Source organism: Hemitrygon akajei, chromosome 3 (genome assembly GCF_048418815.1).
Source record: "Hemitrygon akajei chromosome 3, sHemAka1.3, whole genome shotgun sequence".
NCBI classification, from domain to species: domain Eukaryota; kingdom Metazoa; phylum Chordata; class Chondrichthyes; order Myliobatiformes; family Dasyatidae; genus Hemitrygon; species Hemitrygon akajei.
In genome coordinates this window covers 150,230,701-150,254,369 of record NC_133126.1, presented here as the reverse complement: position 1 = coordinate 150,254,369, position 23,669 = coordinate 150,230,701, and the positions used below count along the sequence as shown (strand labels likewise).

The following is a 23,669-nucleotide window of genomic DNA, read 5'->3' as shown; positions in this document are numbered from 1 at the left end:
TTTTTCAGAAGACCAATTTTACCTCAAATTTTCAGCAATTTTACAGCAAAATTAAGATTAGTTAGACTTGCACTGCGCCATCATAGGAGTCTGCTTAGAGAGGGATAGGATAGGATTGGCAGTTGTGTTTGCCAAATCTATGGAAGCATGGAACATGGAATAATTATATAGTTTTCCAATAAGGTTTGTATGGAAGTTTGCATCCAAGAGAGTTTATATCTCCAGCCTATGGAAGCTCAAATACAGATGACAATTTTTAGATTCAGATACACTTATTTATCATAGGTACATTGAAATATACAGTGAAATGTATCACTTACATTAACAGCCAAGATAACCTAACAATGTGCTGGAGGCAGCCTGCACATGTCTCCACACATTCCTGCACCAACATAGCACCTTCCATAATGCTCAGCAGTAAGAGCAAAATAAAACCAGCAAAGCAAGCCAAATTCCATACACTGACAGGCTTCCAAACCCAGGACAGGCTGCCTTTGGGTGTCCAACCTCAAATCCTTGGCCACAGACTCAGAGGTTCACTGACATCGGGCCTCTGGTTTCCAGATGGGCAAACCCAGGGGCTTTAACCTTCAGGCCTCGACCTCCAGACTCACCAGCTTTGGTAGTTAAACTTTAGGTTTGAACCTGCAGCATTTACTTCACGACGTGCTTATCGCTCCACCTTGCTCTGCGGGCCATGACCTCTGGACTCGGACGGATTTCTGTCCCTGGGGGTCAGCAGCCCTTGTCCTCAGGGCCCGCTGACCATATTCCTTGACCATGGGGATCATGGTCTTTATCCTCATCACTTGCCAACTCGGTTCACCTTCGACTGCCAACCTGGATTAGGCCCACTGACTCCTCCCTTTGACTCTTCATTTACTGTCCCTGATCTCTAGCTCCCCCCCATCCCTGTCCCTACATTCTGACTTGACCCCTAACTCTCCAGGCTGTCTCCAAAACCATCCCCACAAATCTAAAGTACAACTAACTCTGAGGCGCAACCTCAACACCATCTATTGCATCTCAGTGCCACGATGGATCATGGAACAATTATTGTTTTTTAAATGAATTATGGTATCTGGGGGATAAAATACCCAGGAATGTTATCACTTAACATGAAACTGCATCACATAATATGTAATATTGCAAAAGATTTAACATGATTAGGCTGGGTTTCTATATATTTGCATTTGTTTTATTGAATATATCCCTTTTAAAAACACTATTAGCTTTAAAAGTTTGTATTAATGTGTGCTGTCATTTTTATCAGCATTATAGATAATAGCTCATATGATAAAACTGCAATTCTTTTCCAACTAGCTTCAGCTGCTGTAGATCATCACGTTTACCTCTGGAACCCTTATGTAATGTCTAAACCTAATGGAGTTTTACAAGGTCACCTAGCTAGTGTAATAGCTGTACAATTTAATGTGTCACGAAAGCAACTCTTGAGTTTTTCAAAGGACAAGGTGAGAATAATTTTCTTTTGACATACTCACATATTAAATAACAAGGAACATACAGTTCAAAAGTAAAATGTTATGATGATAAAAACAGAAAATGTTGGATCTTCTCAAATGGTAGGCAGAATCTGTGAAGAGTGAACAAGTGTTAACATTTCACGTCAATGGCTTTTTGAGGATTAATTGCTTTAAAAGATTTTCTAACATTTTCTAAAGATTTTCTAAAATTTACATTGGAAAAAATTAAGTAAATATCTCTACAGTGATGAAACCAAAATCTAACCTTAAGTAGAATGGTATGAAAGCATCAGTATATTTACCAAGTTATACAGCACCTAAACAGGCCCTCAGGCTCATCAACTACAAGCTGATCTTCAACTGCTCACTTACGTTAATCCTCCATTTTCTCATTCTCCCTATAGCTCAGATTCAGGTTTATTATCAGTGATATGTCATACAATGTGTTGTTTAGCAGCAGCTGTACTGTGCCAGGCATAAAAATTACTATAAATTACAAAAATAAATAGTGCAAAAGATAAAGAACTTCCTACCCGATGTAGTAATGCGAAGAGGGCATGTCCTGGATGGAGACAGGACACTCTTTTGGAAATATCCTTAATTGTGAAGAGGCTTGTGCCCATGATGTAATGCAGAGTCTAGAACCCTTTGTGGACCCTTGTGATCCTGTGACTTGGAGACTCCATACTAGGCTGTGATACAACCAATCAAAATGCTGTCCACAGTGGAAATTTGCAAGACTCTTTGGTGCCATACCAAGTCTCCTCAAATTCCTAACGAAGCAGAGCATAGTGATATCTTCTTTGTGATTGCATCAATGTGTTGGGCCCAGTGTAGATCCTCTGAGATACTGATGCGCAGCAACTGGAAATTGTTTACTCTTTCTATAGTTGATGCCTCAATGAGGACTAGTGTATGTTCTCCTGACTTCCTCTTCCTGAAGCCCTCAATCAATTTCTTGGTCTTGCTGACATTGAATGCAAGGTTATTGTTGTGACACTACTCAACCAGCTGATCTCCCTCACTTCTCTCAGATATCATCTCTCACTGTATACACAAGCCAGTGGCCAATTATCTTACCAACCTGCACATGTCTAGGATGGAAACCAGAACACAAGAGACAATAGACAATAATAGTAGGTGCAGGAGTAGGCCATTTGGCCCTTCTAGCCAGCACCGCCATTCACTGTGATGATGGCTGATCATACACAATCAGTACCCCGTTCCTGCCCTTTCCCTATATCCCTTGACCCCGCTATCTATAAGAGCTCTATCTAACTCTCTCTTGAATGCATCCAGAGACTTGGCCTCCACTGCCTTCTGGGGCAGAGCATTCCACATATCCACCACTCTCTGGGTGAAAAAGTTTTTCCGCATCTCTGTTCTAAATGGCCTACCCCTTATTCTTAAACTGTGGCCTCTAGTTCTGGACTCACCCATCAGTGGGAACATGCTTCCTGCCTCCAGCGTGTCCAATCCCTTAATAATCTTATATGTTTCAATCAGATCCCCTCTCATCCTTCTAAATTCCAGTGTATACAAGCCCAGTTGCTCCAATCTTTCAACATATGACAGTCCCGCCATTCCAGGAATTAACCTTGTGAACCTATGCTGCACTCCCTCAATAGTAAGAATGTCCTTCCTCAAATTTGGAGACCAAATCTGCACACAATACTCCAGGTGGGGTCTCACCAGGGCCCTGTACAGCTGCAGAAGGACCTCTTTACTCCTATACTCAATTCCTCTTGTTATAAAGGCCAGCATGCCATTAGCTTTCTTCACTGCCTGCTGTACCTGCATGCTTACTTTCATTGACTGATGTACAAGAACACCTAGATCTCGTTGTACTTCCCCTTTTCCTAACTTGACTCCATTTGGATAGTAATCTGCCTTCCTGTTCTTGCCACCAAAGTGGATAACCTTACACTTATCCACATTAAACTGCATCTGCCATACATTTGCCCACTCACCCAACCTGTCCAAGTCACCCTGCATTCTCATAACATCCTCCTGACATTTCACACTGCCACCCAGCTTTGTGTCATCAGCAAATTTGCTAATGTTACTTTTAATCCCTTCATCTAAATCATTAATGTATATTGTGAACAGCTGCGGTCCCAGCACTGAACCTTGTGGTACCCCACTGGTCACAGCCTGCCATTCCGAAAGGGACCCGTTAATCGCTACTCTTTGTTTCCTGTCAGCCAGCCAATTTTCAATCCATGTCAGTATTCTGCCCCCAATACCATGTGCCCTAATTTTGCCCACTAATCTCCTATGTGGGACTTTATCAAAAGCTTTCTGGAAGTCCAGGTACACTACATCCACTGGCTCTCCCTTGTCCATTTTCATAGTTACATCCTCAAAAAACTCCAGAAGATTAGTCAAGCATTATTTTCCCTTCATAAATCCATGCTGACTCGGACTGATCCTTCTACTGCTATCCAAATGTGTCGTAATTTCCTCTTTTATAATTGACTCCAGCATCTTTCCCACCACTGACATCAGGCTAACCGGTCTATAATTCCCTGTTTTCTCTCTCCCTCCTTTCTTGAAAAGTGGGACAACATTAGCCACCCTCCAATCAGCAGGAACTGTTCCTGAATCTATAGAACATTGGAAAATGATTACCAATGCGTCCACGATTTCTAGAGCCACCTCTTTAAGTACCCTGGGATGCAGACCATCAGGTCCCGGGGACTTATCAGCCTTCAGACTCAACAGTCTATCCAACACCGTTTCTTGCCTAATATAAATTTCCTTCAGTTCATCCTCTACCCTAGTTCCTTTGGCCACTATTACATCTGGGAGATTGTTTGTGTCTTCCCTAGTGAAGACAGATCCAAAGTACCTGTTCAACTCGTCTGCCATTTCCTTGTTCCCCATAATAAATTCACCCATTTCTGTCTTCAATGGCCCAATTTTGGTCTTAACTATTTTTTTGCTATTCACGTACCTAAAGAAGCTTTTACTATACCTCCTTTATATTCTTGGCTAGTTTACCTTCGTACCTCATTTTTCCTTGGAGTATTTCCTTTTCTGTTATCTATGTTGCTCTTTAAAAGCTTCCCAGTCCTCTGGTTTCCCGCTCATCTTTGCTATGTTATACGTCTTCTCTTTTATTTTTATACTGCCCTTTACTTCCCTCATCAGCCACGGCTGCCCCTTACTGCCCTTAGGATCTTTCTTCCTCTTTGGAATGAACTGATCCTGCACCTTCTGCATTATTCCCAGAAATACTTGCCATTGTTGTTCCACTGTCTTCCCTGCTAGGGTATTGTTCCATTGAACTTTGGCCAGCTCCTCCCTCATAGCTCCATAGTTCCCTTTGTTCAACTGTAATATTGACACATCCGATTTTCCCTTCTCCTTCTCAAATTGTAGGTTAATACATATCATATTATGGTCACTACCTCCTAATGGTTCCTTTACCTCGAGGTCCCTGATCAAATCTGGTTCATTGCACAACACTAAATCTAGAATTGCCTTCTCCCTGGTAGGCTCCAGTACAAGCTGTTCTAAGAATCCATCTCGGAGGCACTCCACAAACTCCCTTTCTTGGGGTCCAGTACCATTCTGATTCTCCCAGTCTACCTGCATGTTGAAATGCCCCATGACAACTGTGTCATTACCTTTGTGACATGCCAATTTTAACTCTTCATTCAACTTACACCCTACATCCAGACTGCTGTTTGAGGGCCTGTAGATAACTCCCATTAGGGTCTTTCTGCACTGAGAATTTCTCAGTTCTATCCATACTGACTCTACATCCCCTGATTCTATGTCCCCCCTCGCAAGGGACTGAATATCATTCCTCACCAACAGAGCCACCCCACCCCCTCTGCCAGTCAGTCTGTCCTTTCGATAAGATGTATATCCTTGAATATTCATTTCCCAGGCCCTGTCCGCTTGAAGCCATGTCTCTGTTATTCCCACAACATCGTACTTGCCAATTTCCAACTGAGCCTCAAGCTCATCTACTTTATTCCTTATACTTCGTGCATTCATATATAATACTTTTAATTCGTTACTCCCCTCTCCTTTCATATCAATTCCTATTTCACTTGGCCATACTGTATGATCTCTTCTTGAGCTTTCTACTCTATTGATTCTGTTGTCCTTTTTGACTTTTCTTATTTTCACTTTCCCTTTAACTCCATCCTTATATTTCCAGTTCATCCCCTCCCCCCCACTACTTAGTTTAAATACATCCGTGTTGCAGTGGCAAACCTGTCTGCCAGAATGCTTGTCCCCCGCCTATTAAGGTGCAACCCGTCCCTTCTTCTGAGTTCTCTGAAGTCCCGCTGCAGAATGTCCTTCCTCTTCTTCCCGATGTCATGTGTGCCAACATGCACTACCACTTCCGGCTGTTCACCTTCACCCTTGAGGATTCCCAGCAATCGGTCCGTGATGTCCTGGATCCTAGCACCAGGGAGGCAACACACCATCCTTAAATCTCGCCTGTTGCCGCAGAAACCCCTTTCCGTACCTCTTACTATGGAGTCCCCTACTACCACGGCTCTTCCTGATGTCTGACTCCTTGGCTCTGCTTCTGCACCAATTTTCGGCTCGCAGACCTGTCCGCCTCTCAGACCGGCAGTATCTTCTGTCCTGACAGCTTCCAAGAAGGTGAACCTGTTTATGAGTGGTACATCCCCTGGGGTCTCCTGTACTTCAAGCATCCTTTCCTTCCTCATCATCGCCCCCTTTCTCTCTTCCGGTATCCTTGGTGTAATGACCTCACTGTAGGTCCTGTCCAGAAAACTCTCGTTTTTGCGGATAAACCTGAGGTCATCCAGTTCTTTCTTCAGTGCTGCAACATGCTCCTTCAGAAGCTGAATCTGGACACACTTTCCACAGCTGTAGCAGCCGGGGGCACCATTAGTGTCCCTGACCTCCCACATCATGCACGTAGCACACTGAATCAGCTTAGCGGTCATGTCTTCACCCTCTCCAATTGTGCCTGGCGTAGTCTCCTCCCTCAGCCTCCTCGCCGAAGATTCTCGAGCCAAAGACTGGCACTTTTCACACCAGGCACTTACCTCGACCGGGCCACTTCCCGACAGGCCAGAAGAACACCCAGAAGAACACATGCAGTTAAAGAGAAAATGTGCAATTTAAACATAGACAGCACCTAAGCTTGAGTCAAAGTTTCTGGTATTGTGAGGCAATGATTCTGCTAGATGTGCTACTGTGTTACCTATCTATGAAGTACTCTTAAAGCCAAAACCTTTAACTGTGTTGATGTGCAGTGGCATCTGAAGATTAAAGTCCACTGCTTCCTGGGACTGGCTACACAGGGAATGGGGTGGTAAAGAAGACATTTGTCATGCTTGCCTTTATTAGTCGAGAAACTGAATTCAGGAATTGAGAAGCTAAGTTTCAACTTTATAAAACTTAAGTTCGGCCATATCTGGAGTGCTGCATTCAGACCTGGTCGTGCCATTATAGGAAGAATGTCAAGGTTCTGGACAGGGTGCAGAAGAGGCTTACCAGGATGCGGCTAGATTAGAGGACATGTGCTATAAGAAGAAGTTGGGCAAACTTTGGTTACTTTTCTTTGGAGCAATAGTGGCTGAGGGGAGATCTGAGAGAGTTTGTAAGATTATAATGGACATATATAGAGTAGTCAATGGGTAACCTTTTCGCAGAATTGATAATGTCTAATACCGGGGGTATATATTTAAGGTGAGAATGGATAAGTTCAAAGGAGATGTGTGGTTAAAATTGTTTTACACAGGGAGTGCCGGGTACCTGCAATGTACTTCCTGAGGTGCTAATGGAGGCAAATATGATGGAGATGTTAAAGTGGCACGTAGAGAGACATATGAATGTGCAGGGAATGAAAGGTAGGTATTGACACTGTGTAGGCAGAGGGGTTCGTTTCGTCAGTCATTTGATTACTAGTTTAATTAATTAGATAAAACATTGTGGGCCAGAAGGCCTGCTACTATACTGTTCTAAGTTATATAAGAAACATTAAACACTGTTATGAATTTATCCCTCAGTCAGAATAATCATTTGAAACCGTTGCAGGTTTTGAGAATTTGGGACATGCACCATCAACTCTGTATCCAGCGGCTTGCCGGTATATTTCCAAAGTCTCTGGAATTTCAAACAATTATGTATTTTAATGAACCCTTTGGTCATCTGTTCACCACTTTCAACAATCAGCTGACATTGTTAGAAATGAAACAAGAAGCTGCCAATTCTATAACAAGTCATGAAAAACCAGTTACCTGTGTGCTTTATAATTCTCACTTCAAACAGGTGAGTGAAAGTAGGAATAGAGCAATACTCTTGATAACATTTAAGGTTGCTAATACTACAAGCTTTCTTAATAGTGATATGATTAAATATGTGAAATCAATATTGCCAACTGCTTAAGTTGTACATGCACTTACAAATATTAAACTTCTTTTGTTTAAAGAAAATTTGATCACTTAATATTTCAGAAATAGAAGGATGCAATGTGACTTTCAGCACCTTGTATCCTTCTATTTCTGAAATACTAAATTTAATTCAATTAGGGAGTTTAAGGCAAATGAACCCTTAGGAGAATAGAAGGACTTAGGAACCCTCAACTATCATGCTCTTAAACCAGAGGGGATAACTTCACTCCCCCCATCATGCGTCTGTTCCCAGAAACTATGGACTCACTTTCAGAACTCCTCATCCATCTCATGTTCCTGATATTTATTGCTTTTTAATTATTATTATTATTAATTATTTTTTCTCTTTGTATTTGCATTGATTGTTGTCTTTTGCACATTGGTTCTTTGGTCATCGTTGTTGTTTGTAGTTTTTCATTGATTCTATTGTGGTTCTTTGTATTTACAGTGAACGTCCACAAGAAAATGTAGTATATATGTACTTTGATAATAAATTTACTTTGAACTTCCTGCTTTCACTTAGGTCTAGATTAATTTTATTTTTTTGTATTGGATCTTAAAGGGTGATGACTACATCACTGACAGGAAGCAAATCATTAAAAATTAAAAACAAACCTCATAACTTTTCCATCCATTATTGATGGAAGTTGAATTACTACCAATGATTTTGAGGTAATTTTCACTTTCGGAGGACTTCTTTGAAATATCTCCCATAAGCAAAAAGGAACTATAATCTATTTTTTGTTGAGAGTTTTCACCCAAGAAATGAAGTAATATTTTTGCATTAATAATCTGAATATAATAGAGAAACACATTTTTGGTGCATTTTGATTTGTTGTTGTAAAGTTCCATTGATTTTTGTGATAAAGCATAGGAAATTGAGACTGGATTTTATTTCTCAAAATCATTGAAAGTTGTTATTTCCACCTTGCGACACGAAAATTCACTTTGCAGGCATTTGAATAATAGCTCAGTTTGTTGACTTTTGAAAACTGGTTGTCTGTCCATTCTGCTGGGAGTTGTCTTTCATTGATACCATTGTGTTTCTTGTAGTATTATGAATGACCACAAGAAAATGTACCTCAGGGTTGTATACGGTGACATATATGCACTTTGATAATAAACTTACTTTCAACTTTGAATAATATGATAGAATTTGTCCTATAGTTTGAGAGGGACAAACTAAAATTAGATATATCAGTATTACAGTTGATAAAGGTAACTACAGAAGCATGAGCTGGCAAAAGTTGATTGGAAGGGGACTCTTAACAGGAAAGACAGCAGAGCAAAAGCGGTAGGAGTTTCTGGGAGTAATTTGCAAGATGTAGGTTAATTTTTTCCTAAGGGAAAGCGGTATTCCGAAGTAACAAACATAAGATACTGGAGGAACTCAGCAAGTCAGACAGCATCTATGGAAAGGAATAAACAGTCGATATTTTTGAGACATATCATCAGAACTGGAAAGGAATAGGGCAGAAGCCAGAATGGAAAATGGAACTCTGCCCGAAGCACCAGGCAGAGTGGAACAAGTGTGGCTCAAATCTGGGCTCACATTATGCCATGAACGTTTTTGATAAGGTCAGAAAATGTATACAATACTTCAGCATTACTTTGTGAAAGCATCCATTGAATTTGTCAAAAATAAATATTGGATGTTTTAAAAATATTGAATTTCTAATTGAGTGAAGTATTTCTATTTGAGTAAAGTATTCGCTTTCTAAATTACCTTATTTCCTCTTTTATCATTTTTAACTGAAATGATATCCTGTTTTAGAACTTCATCTCTGATCGTCTATTTAAATAGGAAATGAGAATGATGTTCTTTCCTTGCAGGTAATCAGTTCAGATGTTGGGTCTACAGTCACCATTTGGATGATTGAAACTGGACAAAAAGTAAAACAGTTTACTGGGTGTCATGGCAATTCTGAGATTACAACAATGGCACTAAATGAGACTGGGACTAGGTTATTCACTGCAGGTGTTGATGGAACAGTGAAGGTAAGGTTATGATACAAATACAGCTAGAAATCACATGTATTACGCTTGAGATTATATTGTAAGGAATTTGCAATATTTACTTTTAATTTTGTGCAAATTGATTCCTGGTCCAATGATCAAAATTGAGGGTAGTAAAATCACGATATCTGCCACCTGTCAGATTTGCAGCATTTTTGGCTTTTTTACTTTCGCCGGTTGACAGGCTTGGAAAATATCTTTCAGCACCGCACTGCAAACAAGTGAAAACACACCATCATTTGTTCCACTGTAAATGGTGATTCTCTGCTCTTCTCAGCCCAGCCTCACCCAATCTATCATGATTTCTCTGTTGGTTTTGAATTATTAAATTACTCGCTCATCTGTATGTCACACATTGCTCCAGCCCCTTCCTCCATCCATTTAAGGTAAACTCTGTACTTACTTCAGCCCTATTTTCATACCTGCTTTCCTAGGTGCTTCCATCTTTCTGTGTCTATTCTCATTATATTCTACACATGATGTTCTCAAGTGATCTTCAATCACCTTTCTAAGCTCTCTTCAACCACTCATTGCTTTAATAAGTTTTATTCAGAATGTTTTGAGATGTACTTCCATGTGCCATTTGAATGCAAATGTTATCCTTGGGTTTCATTAGCTTTGTGTTTTCAATATGTAATTTTCATCAGAATGCTGCATATTGATAAAGAGTGCACAGGCAGTATCACCCATCATTTCTATTTGCCGTCCTTAACTGAAACCCTGGGATATTCACAGCACTTTCTGATCATAGTTCAGATCAGCGTGATCTGACTGGATTCAGGTTCCTGGTCATTTGACTTTAATTGCCCATGTCTTAATTCGCAAAAAATAACGTTCAGTTATCATTTCTGTGCTTGACAGAGCTACTGAAATTTATTTTAAAAATTTCTATTCCTGTTTTCAAATCATCTTGTGGTTTTATTTCTCCCCCTCTAGTAATCCCCCACACTTCTCTTCCTGATAGGCTGAATATCTTTTACACTCAGTTTGATGCACAGAACAATGTGCTGGTGAGGAAAGCCCCACCCCCAACTGCGGAGCAGGCACTCTGTGTAATTGCAGCTGATGTGAGGAAGACTCTCGCCAGGGTCAACTCACGTAAAGCTGCGGGGCCTGATAACGTACCTGCTCGGGTGCTGACCGACCGGGCAGCCCAGTTAACTGAGGTTCTAACAGACATCTTCAACATCTCTCTGCAACAGTCCCTGTCCCCTTGGGCTTCAAAGCGGCCACCATCATCTCGGTGCCCAAGAGTGCGACGGTAACCTGCCTCAACAACAAAGAAGTTCTTTGAGTGGCTGCTTATGGATCACATTAAATTCCTTTTTCCTGCTACATTGGACCCATTCCGCTTCGCTTATTGCTCAAGTCAGTCCACTGAGGATGCCATACCCTCTGAACTCCACTCTGTCCTGTCCCACTTGGAAAATGGTGCCTCATATGCCAGGATGCTGTTTATTAACTTCAGCTTGTTATAATCATCCCACAGAAGCTGGTAGGTGAACCGTCCTCATTAGGGCTCAACACGTCTCTCTGTAACTGGATTCTGGACTTCTTGACAGAAAGGCCACAGTCAGTCCATGTAGGCAGAAACATCTTTAGTTCCATCACGCTGAACACTGGTGCTCCCCAGGCCTGCGTGCTCAGCCTGCTGCTGACGCATGACTGTATTGCTAGATCCAGTTCAAACCAAATCATCAAATTCACTGATCACACAAGTAGTTGGCCTCATCAACAACGACTATTGAGACAGTATACAGATCGGATGTAGAGCAGCTGATGGAATGCTGTGAGCACAACAGCTTGTGTCTCAATGTTGGCAGGAACGAATAAATGATTTTGGATTTTAGGAAAGTGAGAACTGACTATTCCTCACAACATGTACAGGCCATTCCATGGAGAGAGTTAGGAGCACTAAGTTAATGGGAGTGCACATAATGCTGGATCTCACCTGGTCCCTCAACATCACCTCGTTGGTCAAGAAAGCACATTAGCATCTCCACTTCCTGAGGAGATTGATGAAAGTGAATGTCCCTACCAGTTGCATCACCATCTTTTACGAGAATTGCAAGGTACTGACCACAAGTCTCTACAAAGGACTGCGAGGACTACTGAGAGAGTCATTGGGGTCTTTCTTCCACCCATTAGAGATATTTATCAGGGGTGTTACATATGCAGGATTCTTAGCACTGTCAATGGTTCCTGTGTTCCATCTAACAATTTCTTTGATCCCGTACTACTAGGCAGGAGGTTCCATAGCATTAGGACAAGAATTAACAGGATGGGGAACAGTTTCTTCCCCCAAGCTATAAGACTACTGAGCTCCCAGTCACCACGCAGGTCTCATCACGTATGATGTGCCAGTAGCATTACACAGTTTACTTTTTAACTAGTATCATGTATGCACCTTAATATTTGTTAGTTTATTTGGGGTAATATTACTTTATGTGTATGAGTTACATGCACTGTGTCTGGTGAAACATTGTCTTGTTTGGTGGTATACATGTGTACAGTTGAATGACAATAGACTTACATTTGAACTAACTTACTGCTTTAGGTCAATAACCTTTTATAAGAACTAGGAAACCTTTCTATCATGTTTTACATGTACAGAGTAAAATAAGTGTCTCAGATCAGGTAGAGTGCAAAAAGAACTGAATGACAGAAATGTGATATTGACCGAGAGAGACAGACGACAATTTATTAATCACAAATAATCTGTCTGTGGAGGTGAATGGGGATAAGAGAGAAAAGTGTTGAAATTATGGGATGTTGAACAGTGCAGAACACATCTTCCTCTTTCCTTCAACATTCCAAAGGGACCATTCCCTCTGTGTCTTAATGGTGTGCTCTTTCATCTTCACCAACATCCAGCCCCTTTCTCATTTCACCTTTGCATGCAGCCACAGAAGATATGACATCTGCCCTTTAAATTCTCCCTTTGTGTCATCCAGGGATCTAAATGCTCTTTCAAATTGAAGGACTTGGCTGTGCTTTTGAATATGGACACCACAGCAGTGGTGCCTCCTCTATAGTGGATAAACCAAATGAAATTTGGCGATCACAGAACATCTCCATTCAATCTCTAAGGGAGACTTTGAGCTTCAGTTTTGCTGCCATCTTGATTCTTCATCATACCCTCAATCAGGTCTAAATTTTGCTTCTTACACTGTTCCAACAAAGTCATAATTAAGGTCAAAGAACAACTTCTCACTTAGAACCATAGAACATTACAGCACAGAAACAGGCCTTTTGGCCCTTGTTGGCTGTGCTGATCCATTTTTCTACCTAGTCCCACTGGCCTGCACCTGGACCATATCCCTCCATACACCTCTCATCATGTACCTGTTCAGTTTTTCTTAAGTGTTAAAAGTGAGCCCGATTTACCACTTCATCTGGCAGCTCATTCCACACTCTCACCACTCTCTGTGTGAAGAAGCCCCCCCCCCCCCCCCATGTTCCTTTTAAACTTTTTCCCCCTTCACCCTTAACACATGTCCTCTGGTTTTTTTCTCCCCTAGCCTCAGTGGAAAAAGCCTGCTTGCATTCACTCTATCTATACCCATCGTAATTTTATATACCTCTATCAAATCACCCCTCATTCTTCTATGCTCCAGGGAATGAAGTCCTAACCTATTCAACCTCTCTCTGTAACTCAGTTTCTCAAGTTCCGGCAACATCCTTGTAAACCTTCTCTGCACTTTTTCAACCTTATTAATATCCTTCCTGTAATTTGGTGACCAAAACTAAACAAAATACTCCAAATTCAGCCTCACCAATGCCTTATACAACCTCCCCATAACATTCCAACACTTATACTCAATACTTTGATTTATAAAGGCCAATGTACCAAAAGCTCTCTTTACGACCCTATCTACCTGTGACGCCACTTTTAGGGAATTATGTATCTGTACTCTCAGATCCCTCTGTTCTACTGCACTCCTCAGTGCCCTACCATTTACCTTGCATGTTCTACCTTGGTTAATCCTTCCAAAGTGCAATACCTCACACTTGTCTGATCATATTACCACACTTAGGACTTAACTTCAGAAATACCATCCTTTTCAGTTTGGTAGAACAGGCCAGTTTGATCAACTTGAGTTTTCTTTCTCCACAACTACTGCTTGCCATGCTTCACATTTCATGATTTGTAATGTTCTGCATGATTTTTTTCTCTCTCCCATTTTTTGATCTCATTCATCCCCTCTGTCTGCACCTCCTCCAGAAAGTTGTTATTAACCAATTTTTATCAGCCACTCTTAACTGGCACCAGCACAGGTTGTGTCATAAACCTCCCTCAGTCTCTACTGTTGTAAACTTCAAGCATGTTCAGTTTCTAACTTGACCTTGTTCTGATGAACAGTCATCAACCTGAAACATAAACAGTTTTTGGTCCATGTTTATTACGTAATCTAGCTTGTTTTGTGTTTAATATTTGCCAAAAGTCTTCCTCTTTTGACTTCTGAGATATACTCATATATGACCTTTTTACCAAGATGATGTTTCCTGTGAAATGCCTTTGGATGCTTTTGCTAAAGTGACTAAATAAATAAGTTGTTGTATTTAAGGCAGCTAAGCTGTTAATGAGCATAAAAAAACCCTCTACATGCATGGCATGACCTCTTCCATTCGGGGCGAGGTACAGGAGCCATCTGCTATCTGAATGGTCCAAGAATCCATGAATTTTACTTCACTCTTCCTCTTTTGCACCTGTTTTTATTGTCACATAGTAATTTGTTATGCCCTACAGTAATTTATTACTACCACAAAACAACTAATTTCATGACTATTGTCAGTAATAATAAACCTAATTCTGAATAGTATCAGTTCTCTCCTAGAAGCCAATGGAATAAGAAACAACTGTGTCATTATCTTTCAAAACTTCAGCTAATAATTTCATAGAATTTGAAATATTTTATTCTATATTGTATCAGATTTGGGACTTCAATGGGCATTGTCATCACAAACTGAATGCAGGACGGGACCAAGCAGTTGAGATCTCCCAAATCCTGGTACTGAAGAGGAGTATTTTGATTCTTGGTTGGGAAAGGTATGTTGTTATCAAATAATAAAGCCAATGATTATATAAAAAAATGATGTTCTGGAGATCAAAATGTGTTTACAGCTTTTCTTTGTTGCTTTTGAGTTTAAGATTACAAATATTTCTGTACCTCAGTCAGCTTTAATCAGTTGACATCAGTGAGTTGTTACAGTGCTGAACTGCCATGCGACTGTTGTTCTTGCAACTTCCAGCATAACTCAGGTTGCTGTCTTCCTTGAGTAACCTGGCTCCCAGTGCAGAGCCTCTCCCAGTGCAAATGGCTGGCTGAGCTGACAAGCTGCTTTGATAGTTCATGATGGTCCATCCCCAGGCTCACCCCTATCAGTAATATTACTATAATTCAATGTCTTTGACATTTACAAACTTTCAAAATCATCCAGGAACGGCTTTATGGAAAAAAGATACAACACACACACTAAATTGAAACCATCTAGCAGGACTGAAAGAAGCTGCTGAGGGTCGTAAATTTAGTCGGCTCCATCTAGGTACTAGCCTACAAAATACCCAGGACATCTTCAAGGAGCAGTGTCTCAGAAAGGCAGTGTCTATTATTAAGGCCCTCCAGAACCCAGGGCATGCTCTTTGATCACTGTTACCATCAGGTAAGAAGTACAGAAGCCTGAAGGCACACACTCAGCAATTCAGGAACAGCTTCTTCCCCTCTGTCATCCAATTCCTAAATGGACACTGAACCCTTGAATACCATCTCACATTTTTAATATATATAATTTCTGTTTTTTAACACTATTTTTAATCTATTCAATATACATATACAGTAATTGATTTATTATTATTATTATTTTCTTCTATATTATGTATTGCATTGAACTACTGTTGCTAACAAATTTCATGACACATGCCAGTGATAAACCTGATTCTGAAACATATAAGAAAGGCCTGCTTAACTTTGTCAGCGGTTGATTTCTCCTATTCATTTTAATATGACCATCGTACCTGCACCCATCATTCTAGCATGGCCTCTGCTGTCAGAATTGCTAACCGGACAGCATCTGTAGTTGAAGCTGTGCTAGTGAACTCATTTGGTGCTCGCAGGAACAAGGGGGAGATGTCTAAGAAATCCTGTTCAGGGGTGGGGAATGTTTAGAGAGGTGTGATCAGTAGTGTCCCGAACGGGATGAAGAGACCAGCCCTGCAGCACAGGCCTGACGCGTGCTTCAGTTTATGCCTAGAAATAGTAGTTACCGCCTTATCCACCGGCATATTCTGCCGGATTCAGGCAAACTTTGGGTAGCAATATACATTTATGGATATTCAAAAAATACAGGTGTCCATATTCTATAATTGTTAGAAGCAGAATCATAGAGTGTACAGGACTGCTCTATTTTAATATTTTTCTCTTCCAGCACAATTACTGTATTCAGAATGGACACCCTCACCGAGTTCCTTGTTCAGCCTTCAGAATGGAAGGGGAAAGCACAACACCACAATGACATACTTTGTGCAGCATTTTTACCACCTCAAACACTTGCCACAGGTTTACTCTTTCTTTCTATTTTACATATCAGAGTAATGATGATCATTCAGTTCCTCCAACTTACGGTATTAGTCAGATTGCAAATCAAATTAGTGCTGTCAATAATTATAGTGGCTATTTGTATCAAAGCTGCAAAGTTAATTTAAATTATTACTTTTTATCATAACTTCTAATACATGTATTATGTAAACGTTAATTTCTCTATAGATTCCCTGTGTTCAGTTTTCTGAATTTCTGTAAATGTGGATGGACAGATCACATCAGAATAAAAGTAATTTGAGATATATATTGTTTCTACTCAATACGATTCAAAATAAGGAGGTGTAACCAGTAAAAATAATGACAATCCACACACATACTGTATATATAAACTTAAATGTTATGGCGTACTCCCCATTGTTGGTAGTATTAGACCCTTTTAGATCTTGTGCTGCATTAAGAGTGAGACCTTAAGCAAAATCTTTGGTGGATTTGGGACTTCAAATGGCAATGCCATCATAATTTTTGAAGGAGATTGTAGTTGGTGGGTAGAGTAGTGGGTATTGGGATGGAAATATAGGAGTTTACTAAGTTGGGGGAACTATTCCTGCTCTTCTGGTATATCAGGAAAGCCAAGGAGGTGCTTACCTCATGGATTAAGCTCTCTTTACCTGCTTCTGTCTGCCGGTTACCTGAGTGCTGGTATAGCTGGGCACCTCAGATTGAAAACAGACTTGCGGTTAAAATGAAGGCAGGCAAATACCTTGCATTCACAGCTTTGTTAAAGTTAAAGGTGTGGTCAAGTCACATTCCTTTCCTGTTCTAGATTGTTATTTCTTCAAGATTTTCCTTCTGTCTAGATACAGGACAACAGTAATGTTGTTTTTATATTTCATGAATGGAAACAGAATTTAATTAATTAGGAATAATAATCAAATGTGATCTCTGCAGGTAGTTATGATGGGGAGATTGTAATATGGAATAATATTTCTGAAAATGCATCATGTAGATTTCATCCATGTTCCAATCAAGCATTACAGCACAAACCAGGTAAATTAAATTCACCTTTTGTGGTAAGTTATTTTTTTAATGGTAGATGTCACTTGGAAAGATATTCCTATTTTTTGACAGATTAAAATCTTTAAAAGAATCGTATGGTCTCAGTACTGGCTTTCCCACTAAGTGAGTGGTGATGCAGTGTAAATCTATCAGTCTAAATTACCTCAATTTTTTACTATCTTTGTTAATGATATAGGTCAGCTAATATTTTGAGCACACCCTTCATATTTGGAGCCATTATTATTTAATTTCTACCTTCACCTGGTAGAAAATCTCACAAAATAACAGTTGTCTAGCTGATATTTTCCACATTGATTATCATTAAACCTCACAGTAGAATTATTCACACTCTAAAACTAAAAAAAGCCTAAAAGTTGATGATTAGTGAACAGATAAAACAAGCAGACCGTCACAACATTCAAATTCTATGATTTTACATTACAGAAAAAAATATTTGTTTAATTTAACTTGAATAACTTTTCTCAAGCTTTAACTTCTATCCCATATTTAGTTTTTACTTGTTTGTGATGCTAATAAATGCATTTCTGATTTACCCATCACAGGTATTCAAGAGCAAGAAAGTCAAACACCAGGTAACTTTTCCACGACTTCAAATGGACATCCTTTGCATAGTCCCGACAGTGAAGATGATGAATATTGCTATGTCATTACAAGAATGTTCTTTTTAGAGAGCAGAAGAAATGGTTCAAATATGGGTAAGAAAGAACATTTAATTTTGTGTGCTAACTAATGTGATGCTTGTACTTTTGTTATTTCTTTTGATCAATCCTGTTTCAAGTCATACACAGGTTTGTAAATATTTATTTTAGTTTATTAAATTTTAAATTATTAAATTAATAATACCAGCACATTTAAGGGAAAATAATGTTACTACTAGTTATGTATGTGAGATAACATAGACACTAAATATTATATGAAGATCTTTAACTTCTAGACCCTACTGTATTATGATTTGTAGGATAATTTTTTAAATAATGCATGTTTGCAATTCTAATTTTCCCTTACTCCAAAAATAAAGAAAAACAGGATGGGTACAATCCTACAGCACATAATATCAACAGTAAGATAAGATGTGAAAATGTGCATGTTAATTAATTGGATCCAACCAATTTTAGCAATGAAAATACTGAAAAGTATTTTCAGATGATTTTGACTGATTTATGGACTACTTTGGTGTTTTGCCATCTGTATCTCATGATAGCTGTTAGTTATGTCTAGGGGACAAAGTTATTAGTTGAGAATTTGCTTTAATGTCTTCAGGATCCATTGAATTCGTGATGCAGCTATTACTTAGATGTATTTACCAGAGTAAATGGTACTCTATGTAATAAATACTGTCAGTGACAATAATATTACCAAACTGCAAAACTTAGATTTAATGATCTGCAATACTTTTATGGGCATAGTCAATATATGAAGTATCATATAAATAAGTATCTTTTAAATAAGATACTGATTATTACACAATCTGTTTCTCCATATAATTGTAATATTTTATCTGTATAAATCATTGAAAAAATACAGAAACATTAAATTTAAAATTATAATCTCTGTATTTCAACACAAATTGTGAAGATGACTCCATTAATGTCATTATTTTAGTTGTCCAGAATTTTCTAAAATGTAACTTCAAAATGCATCACACAAGTTTTAATTTCTAATAACAGCGTTCACTGAAAATGTATAAAGCACATAGCATGATACAGAGTGTTTTAAATTTTTCTTACAAAGTGATATTGTTCCAATGTGTTTTACATTTTAGATGGAGCAAACCTAGTGTCCTGTGGTGTTTCTGGAATTGTTCGCCTTTGGAACACCTTTAAGTGCCTGCTTGTAGCTGAGTTTGAGGCACATGCTGATGCATTGTCCATCATTATGACAGTTGATAAGAAAAATAACTACCTTATTACAGGGAATGTAAATGGCTGTCTTAAGATTTGGAATATACAGGTAAAGAATTATCGCTTGTTTGAGTTTATGTGCAATATAAGCAAGTATTCTGCAATTATCAGTTTCCAAATTAATGCAAATTCAGTTGGATCATGCTGACTTGCAGTTGGTGTTTCTGCAGAGAATACCCATCTATGGCCGATTCATTAAAAATCAGGGATAAAACACTGCACCTGTTGAAAATTCAAAATAGAAATAGAGAATGTTACAAAATGCAGGTCAATCAATGCGTGGAAAGAAAAGCAGTTACTTTCAGGTCTGGGTCTCCTCAACAGAGCAGCGAAAATGGAAAGCAAGTTTGTCTAGCTAGCAGAGAGTGGGGATGAGGTGGAGCTGTCACCTGCTACACTAGACCATCTAGTCTTACACTATCAACAATATTGCCTTTGTTGCACAACTCATATTCTCAATATTTATTGTTCATTTATTTATCATTGTTTTGCTTTTTTTCTTTGTTGTATTTTCACAATTTGTTATCTCTTACACATTGGTTGTTTGTTCATAAGCATGAGACAATCAGTAGATACTGGAAATCCAAAGCAACAGACACAAAATGCCTGAGGAACTCTGCTGGTCAGGCAGCATCTCTGGAAAAGAGTAAAAAGCTGACGTTTTGGGCTGAGACTCTTCTTCTGGGTCTGCCTTTTCCGTAGATGCTGCCTGACCTGCAGTGTTCCTCCAGCATTTTGTGTGGGTTATTTATCTGTGTTGTGTGTAGATTTTCATTGATTCTGCTGCATTTCTTTGTGTTTACTGTAAATGCCCATGGGAAAATGTATCTCAGGGTAACATATATGGTGACATACATGTATTGTGATAATAAATTAACTTTGAAACTCCTGCTTTCCCTTATGTCTAGATTAACTGTATTTTATTGTAGTGGATTTAAAAGGGTGATCCTCCATCACTGACAGGAAGCAAATGATTAAAAATTGAAAATAAACCTAACAATTTTCCATCCATTATTGATGGAAGATCAATTATTACCAATCATTTTCTAAGATCTTTTTCTCTTTATGAAGAATACTTCAAAACAACTAACAATCAATATTGATACTAACTCAAAGTCTGATTTCTTTCTAAACTACCTTATAAGGGTAAAAGAAACCTATTATTTAATGCATAACTTCATTTTCATAATCTGCTATTTCTTTATGATGTTCCTTTCTGCCAGAAGTAGTTGATAAAGTGTTGTTTTTCATTAAGCTGCATGTCATGCTTCTGTTTGTTTCCAATTAGGACTACTGCTTGAATTACAGTGACGTTATCATTACTCAACTTCCACCAATGGTAGCAGCAACAAAACTTCATTCAGACTGTATAAATCATCTTGAAACTTTTGTTCAAGACAGTCGCTTACTAATTCTCTCTGCTTCAGCTGACTGCACTATTGTTTTAAGTGACATTTCTGGATTAGTGATTGGTGTTTTTGGCCAGGTACAGATTTTGGTTTTCATTTCTTAATGAAATTCTCAGGTTAATTGTAGATTAAAAATAAATTTTATTGCAACCTTAATTGTAGTAGTTAAATAAGCAGAGAATACTGCAGGTATTTATGGTCACAGTCATCTCCAGACTGGTGGTCTTGTATTGTTTAGCTTTAACACAGTGCAAGTTTTCTCAGTTTATTTCCCCTTTATTTTAAAACATTCAAAGTGAAACAGTTCAGCAGTTTGCTTTTCCCAATTGTTGTGAACCTTCCTGAGTTTTGGCAGCAGTAGCCTCCGTCCACTGATCTGTATGTGCTTTCTCCTGACCTGCTTCACTGCCAAATCACCTCAGTAGGGAAGCAAAGTCTAAATTTCTTGGTTGACTGCAATTAAATTCCCATCAAAGTCCTAAACACTGGCACATTTCCATTATTTTTGCAGAAACCACTTCCTATATATTGCTTTAGTTAATTAATATTATGAATTAAAACAGTAAAATGTAGTTTAAGAATTGTGCTAGCTTACTTGTACTATGTAACATTCGCTTTGTTTTAAACATTAGCAAAGCTCTAAGGTTATAAAGGATTCAATTTTAAGTACGTCATGTTAGTAATAGAAACACTGTTAGTAATAGACTAAGACAATTGCGCTGTTCTGAAGAGAGCTATATGAGACCATTTTTACCCTCGGCCAGTAGGCTCTATAATGAATCAACCTATAGCCGGAGAGGTGATGACCCCCTTCTGTTAGATTGCTTGCAGTAACTTATTTTTTATTCTTCCTTACTTCTCTTCTAATATTTGTATATCTGTGCACTTGTAATCCTACTGTGACAATGTAATTTCCTTTGGGATCAATAAAGTTTCTATCTATCTTTTGTTCTATTGATTAGGTATTAGCCACTGTGTTTGTGAAATAAAGACAAGTGCATAAGAGGGCAGTGGTAACTTAGAGTTCTTGGTTGAATAGTTTGGTAAGAAATACACTTTGAGAGATTCAGAGACTGATAATAAGGCCATTCCTTTACCAGTCATATATACATTACCATAAGATGGCGTAGGGTAGTTGGATTTCATAGTCTGTGCTCAGCGCAGAAGTTGGCAATGTAATAGTGAGGAGGATAATAGCAGAACTGAGGATAATTTACTGTGAGTGCATGATGCACCATCAATAACTCTGAGATGTGGGTTAAAGTAGGCTTTTATTGGCTGGAAGAAAGCACAAGCAGCAAGTGACCATCACACGACATCCTGGAGACTGAGGAAGGGTCTGTGGCTCCAATCGCCTTTATACTGGGGTCTGTGGGAGGAGCCACAGGAGCAGTCAGCGGGGGGGCGTGTCCAGACAGGTATATGTAGTTCACCACAGTGCACTATTGCAATGGGCATACACCTGGCTGATATATTAATGTGGAAAAGGGAGTGGTTAGTGGATAGCATTGGATAGCACTTGTAAAGAACAGGAGCATTCAGAGAAACTGACCTCTCCTGTGCTTTTGGCTATTGAGGACTGCAGTCGGTTGTGTAGCGGTGACTCGGGTTCATTTCTACCACTGTCCGGAAGTAGTTTGTACGTCCTCCTCATAACCACATGGGTTTCTTCTGGGTGCTGTGGTTTCCTCCCACATTCCCAAAAAAAGTACAAGTTAGGTTAGTAAATGGTGGGCATGCTGTTTTGGTGCCTGAAGCACGGTGACTCTTGTGTGCTGCCGAAAGCACGTTCTCAGACTGTGTCAGTCATTGACAAAACAATGCGTTTCACTGTATGTTTTGATATTTTGATGGACATGACAAATAAAGCTAATCTTTTTTCATCGTTGATCAGTTATTTTACTTCTTTAAAACTGTTTCCATTATAGATGTTAACTCATATTATTAAATTGTACTTAAAATATTTTTACCGTGATGGGCGAAATTCTAATAGTTACTTAAGTACCAAGGAAATTTAAATGAATTATATCATATCTGAACATAGATTGGTTAAATCCTAAATCACTTAAACTTCCTTAAACAACATTTATGAAACATATCTAATTTGAAGCTTTGAATTTAGGATGAACATTGGCGAATTGGTAAGAGTTCAACTCCTTCCATGATAAAGATAACCCCCAAAGAAGAGAAGACTCCAAGTCAGAAATCTGTGAAAAATAAAGATTATCTGCCAATTCCTAAACACAGTGTCCCTATTATTGAAGCGAAAATTGATCCAAACAGCAGGTGAGTTACTAGCTGGAGAGAGAATTGATGCAGAAAAAGTAATTTGTCAGCTGTCTGCCAGTCTATGTTTGCTTGCTTCTATGGTTAGTAATGTTACTTTGGTTTGCACACTTTTATCTTAGCTAATATTGAAAATTCAGTACTATCTTTGAGCTGTCATGTTTTCATATCTTAAATAGTTCTGAAGTTTTTGTATTTAAATCTGTATATTTGATATTTAGATATCAAATGAAGCTGGAAATTAGATTGCATAGAATTGAAATGTACTGATTCCAGACAAAGTTATACACTATCAGTTACGTGAATAATCAGCATTTCATGATGGGGTGTATAACAGCATAGGAACAGAATGGGAGAGGGTTGTTCAGTTTCTGCTGTTTGTTTCACCAGTTAGTGGGGTGATTGGTGTTCTAACTTCATCCATCTGCCTTGGTCCCAGTGCCTCGCAAAACAAAAAAACAGGACTATTTCCATTTTGAAGAAGGCAGGAAAGGAGAGAAAAAGTGGGGAACTACAGATGTCTTAGCTTACTATCAGTGGTGGGAAAAATATACTGGAATCTATA

The 23,669-nt window shown here is 38.9% G+C and overlaps 1 protein-coding gene across 2 annotated transcripts in view; it reads left to right on the top strand.

Annotated features, from left to right (window-relative positions):
• LOC140725497 (cilia- and flagella-associated protein 337-like) overlaps positions 1-23,669 on the top strand; it is a 54,733-nt gene that overhangs the window by 14,125 nt on the left and 16,939 nt on the right. For both annotated transcript variants that reach the window (XM_073041024.1, XM_073041025.1), the window contains 10 exons: positions 1,324-1,472; positions 7,521-7,754; positions 9,710-9,874; positions 14,827-14,942; positions 16,319-16,449; positions 17,380-17,478; positions 18,051-18,203; positions 19,271-19,458; positions 20,698-20,895; positions 22,941-23,104. In XM_073041024.1, the coding sequence (XP_072897125.1) occupies positions 1,324-1,472; positions 7,521-7,754; positions 9,710-9,874; positions 14,827-14,942; positions 16,319-16,449; positions 17,380-17,478; positions 18,051-18,203; positions 19,271-19,458; positions 20,698-20,895; positions 22,941-23,104 (1,597 nt within the window). The remainder of the gene's footprint in view (positions 1-1,323; positions 1,473-7,520; positions 7,755-9,709; positions 9,875-14,826; positions 14,943-16,318; positions 16,450-17,379; positions 17,479-18,050; positions 18,204-19,270; positions 19,459-20,697; positions 20,896-22,940; positions 23,105-23,669) is intronic.